Source organism: Suricata suricatta, chromosome X (genome assembly GCF_006229205.1).
Source record: "Suricata suricatta isolate VVHF042 chromosome X, meerkat_22Aug2017_6uvM2_HiC, whole genome shotgun sequence".
Lineage (NCBI taxonomy): Eukaryota > Metazoa > Chordata > Mammalia > Carnivora > Herpestidae > Suricata > Suricata suricatta.
In genome coordinates, this window is record NC_043717.1 from 110204 (window position 1) to 113925 (window position 3722).

Consider the following 3722-nt stretch of genomic DNA (forward strand, 5'->3'; position numbering starts at 1 on the left):
GCAGCGTCCCCCGTGTGCGGGGGCCCGGGCTCAGGTGCGGCAGCGTCCCCCGTGTGCGGGGCCCGGGCTCAGGTGCGGCAGCGTCACCCGTGTGCAGCCCGGGCTCAGGTGTGGCAGCGTCCCGCATCCACGGGCCCCCGGCTCAGGCGCGCCTCCCCGCAGGCACTACGTGGGCGTGTTCTCCTCCCTGGAGTACGTGTTCCTGTTCCAGTTCGTGTACTCCGCCTACAGACCCCTGGCGACGGCCGCGGGCGAGCTCATCTGTAAGCGGTAAGGCTAGTGTCGGGGCGCGTGATGCCGTCTCGAGGGCTGTGATGTCACCGTGACGTTTTAGGAGGGTCCCACGTCCACCAGGGGCAGACCCCCAGACGGAGGAGGGCGGGGGCGTGTGGAAGCCCCAGGGGCCTGAGGAAGGGCAGGTCCCCTGACCACGGGCCTGTACGGGACACAGGTGTGGGGCCCTGGGGGGACAGAACACGATGGGTACAAAGACCCCCGGGAAGGACACGTGTGACTGGGAGTCGGCCGACGACCCGTGTCACAGGCATGTCCATGCATCATTTGATCTGACCAGGTGGTAGTGGCCCCCACGCCCCCCCCAGGCCCCCTGTCCTTCAGGTCCCCTCCTGGGCCATTTGGCTCTCTCACCCTCATGAATGGGTTTGTGTTCAGACGAGGGTCTGTGTCCTTTAGGGGTTTGAGGGGTGGCACCAGGGGACAGTCAGGTTGTCTGTTTCCTCACCGGTGCTGGCCTGAACTGGCGGTGGGGCCGGACAAACAAAAGTCATTCTAGAGCTTTCCTCCCCGGTTATGTCCTGCCCCACAGATTCTTGGTATCCCCACTCCCCAGGTCGCTGTGCTGCGTGCATGCGTGCGTGTGTGTGCAGGTGCACAGAGTCCCCTTCCAGGCTGACGTCAGGGCCCCTCTTTCCGCCCTCACTAGGCTCCTGGCTCCTCCGCCCCAAGAAGGTTTGGCCGCTCAGAACCCCCCTGATGAGTTCGAGAGAAACCTGCAGAACATGAAGACGCTCATCGACTTCTACCTGCAGGGTGAGGTGAGGGCATGGCCACGCAGGGCCCGGGGACGGGGTGTCTGTGTCCGGCAGGGACCTGGACTCGTGTCCCACACCCCACGTTCCATGCCACATCCTGTCCCCATCGTCACACTGTCCGGTGTCCCGTGTCCCGCGTTGGGCTGAGCACTGGCTTGGTTCCCCCGTGGATGCATGGCGTGCGCACATGCCCCTCGGGTCTCTGGGTGGGCGTCCTCCTCTGTCCTCATGTGTCCCCCGCACCGGAGTGCTGGGAAGGGCGCTGTTCCCGTCCACATCCTCAGGTGTCCCCTCCAGCTCGTGTCATCACGTGTCCGCCCTAGGTTATGTGTCTGCCTGGTGTTGTCATGTGTCCACCCATCTTGTCACACGTCCGTGTCATCGTATGCCCCCACGTCATGTGTCCTTTCTGTCATCACGTGTCCCCCATCACGTATCCCCGTGTCACGTGTCCTCCCTGCCAGTGTCGTTGTCACGTGTCCCCCAGCCCTGTGTCATCACGTCACCTCTTGTCATCACCTCTTGCCCCGTGTTGTGTGTCTCCCCCCACTGCGTTGTCACATGTCCTCCCTGTGTCATCCTGTGCTCCCCCTGCTCGGTGTCATCATGTGTGTTTTGTGTTGTCACATGGTCTGTCTGCTCTCTGCCATTATGTGCCCCCTGAGTATGTCATCTGTCTCCTTGTGTTGTCATCTGTCTCCATACTCCATCTCTTCCCATGTCCCCATCGTCACACTGTCTATTCTGTGTCCTCATGTGTCCTCCTCACGTTGTCACGTGTCCTCCCCCCATGTCATCCCAGGCCTTTCTGCATTGTCACGTGGTAACCCTAGCATCATCGTTGCTTTTCCTGCCACGCTGTCGTGCCCTCACACCTCACGTGTGGCACATCCCTGTTAGTTCCACAGACACATCCCTTACCTGGTGGACGGCCTTTGGGACGCGGCGCCCACCCTGGTCCGAAACTGGGAATGCATGACGTCCCTGCTGCTGCGGCCACGCGGCAGGCGCCAAGGTGAGTGCGGCCGGGGGCCTCCTGGGAGTCGTGCGCTGGGGCCAGGGGTCCCGCGGGCCTCCCTGCCGTCCCCTGTGTCCTGCCGTCCCTTCCGTGTACGGCTGTCCTATGTCCCACTGTCCCCTGTGTCCTGCCACCCCCATCCTGCCGCCCCCCCATATCCTGCCGCCCCCCGTGTTCTGCTGTCCCCGCCGGGCACACCGTCCCCCCGTGTCCTGCAGTCCCCCATGTCCTACTGTCTCTTCCATGTACTGCCGTCCCCTGTGTCCTGCCGTCCGTTCCGTGTATGGCTGTCCTATGTCCCACGGCCCCCGTGTCCTGCCGTCCCTATTCCTCCATGACCCACCCCCACCCCCCCCACGTCCCACTGTCCCCTCTGTGTTCTGCTGGCCCTGCCTTTGTCCTGCCCTGCCTCTTCCTTGTGACGCACTGTTTCCTGTGTCACACTGTCCCATGTCCCACTTTACTCCTGTGTCCCACTGGCCCTTCCTGTGTCCTTCTGTGACCCACTCTCCCCCATGTCTTGCTGTCCCCCATGTCCCACTGCCCCCCGTGCCCTGCCACCCCCATCTCCTGCCATCTCCTGTGTCCTGCCATCTCTATTCCTCTCTGACTTGCTGTCTCCTCCTTCCTATGTCCTGCCATCCCTGCGTCCCCCCCACCGTTGTGCCAAGTGCGTGTCCGTACTGGCAATGACCCAGCAGCCAGTACGGGGCACGCACCGCCCCGTCAATGCCTCCAGTGCTGCGTTTGCGCCCCGGGCGGCTGCCTGAGGGGCATATGACACTGTCTCACGGGGGGACGTTCGCAGGCCTTGAGACTGGTCGTCACGGGGCTCTAGCTGGGGTCCACAGCACGAGGGTCAGAGACCGTCTTCCCATACGAAGATCAGCCTGGGGACCCCTGAAGCCCAAAGCCTGGACCCCCAAGTCCGGGGGCAGTGTGGCAGAGCGCCTGGCAAATGAGCGCCCCCAAGCAGCTGGGACTCCTTGCCCTCCAAGACCCCACCCTTTCAGACACCCTCCCTCCTCCAGACACCAGCCCCGGGAGACGGCCCCTCCTCTGACGCCGTCCCTCCCACACTCCCTCCTGCAGACCCAGTTGTCGTCTGGCCACAGCCAGGGGGCCCGGTGCCACTTCTTAGGTACTGCAGGCCCGTCACGTTCCTGCAGGGACCCTGAGCCCTGACCGTGCCGCTCGGGGTCGCTGAGGGACCTGTTTCCGTGTCATGGGGATGCCTCGTTTCCTCTGACTCCAAGCACTGTGGCCCGGCTGTGTGGCTGCGTTTCCTGGCGTTGAGCGTGGGCCCAGTCCTGCCATACCTGGGCTTGTAGGGCAGCAGCTCCGGGATGCGAGACATGAGGCCCGTGTGTAAGGTTCTCCGGTCGGTGGTGACAGACGGTCTCAAGCCCGGTGGCTGAGAACAAGAATTCATCCTCTCTCAGGCCTGGAAACACAAGTCTGAGATCCAGGCAGGACCCCTGAGATCCAGGAGGGGCAGGACCCCTGAGATCCAGGAGGGGCAGGACCCCTGAGATCCAGGAGGGGCAGGACTGCTGAGATCCAGGCAGGACCGCTGAGATCCAGGCAGGACCCCTGAGATCAGGTGGGGCAGGACCCCTGAGTTCCAGGCAGGACCCCTGAGATCCAGGCAG

At 63.7% G+C, this 3722-nt stretch overlaps 1 protein-coding gene across 1 annotated transcript in view; it reads left to right on the top strand.

The window, feature by feature from the left end:
* LOC115284284 (cohesin subunit SA-2-like) overlaps positions 1-3722 on the top strand; it is a 44480-nt gene that overhangs the window by 25060 nt on the left and 15698 nt on the right. The window contains exons 14-16 of the mRNA XM_029930974.1: positions 163-270; positions 944-1055; positions 1953-2067. Coding sequence (XP_029786834.1) covers positions 163-270; positions 944-1055; positions 1953-2067 — 335 coding nt within the window. The remainder of the gene's footprint in view (positions 1-162; positions 271-943; positions 1056-1952; positions 2068-3722) is intronic.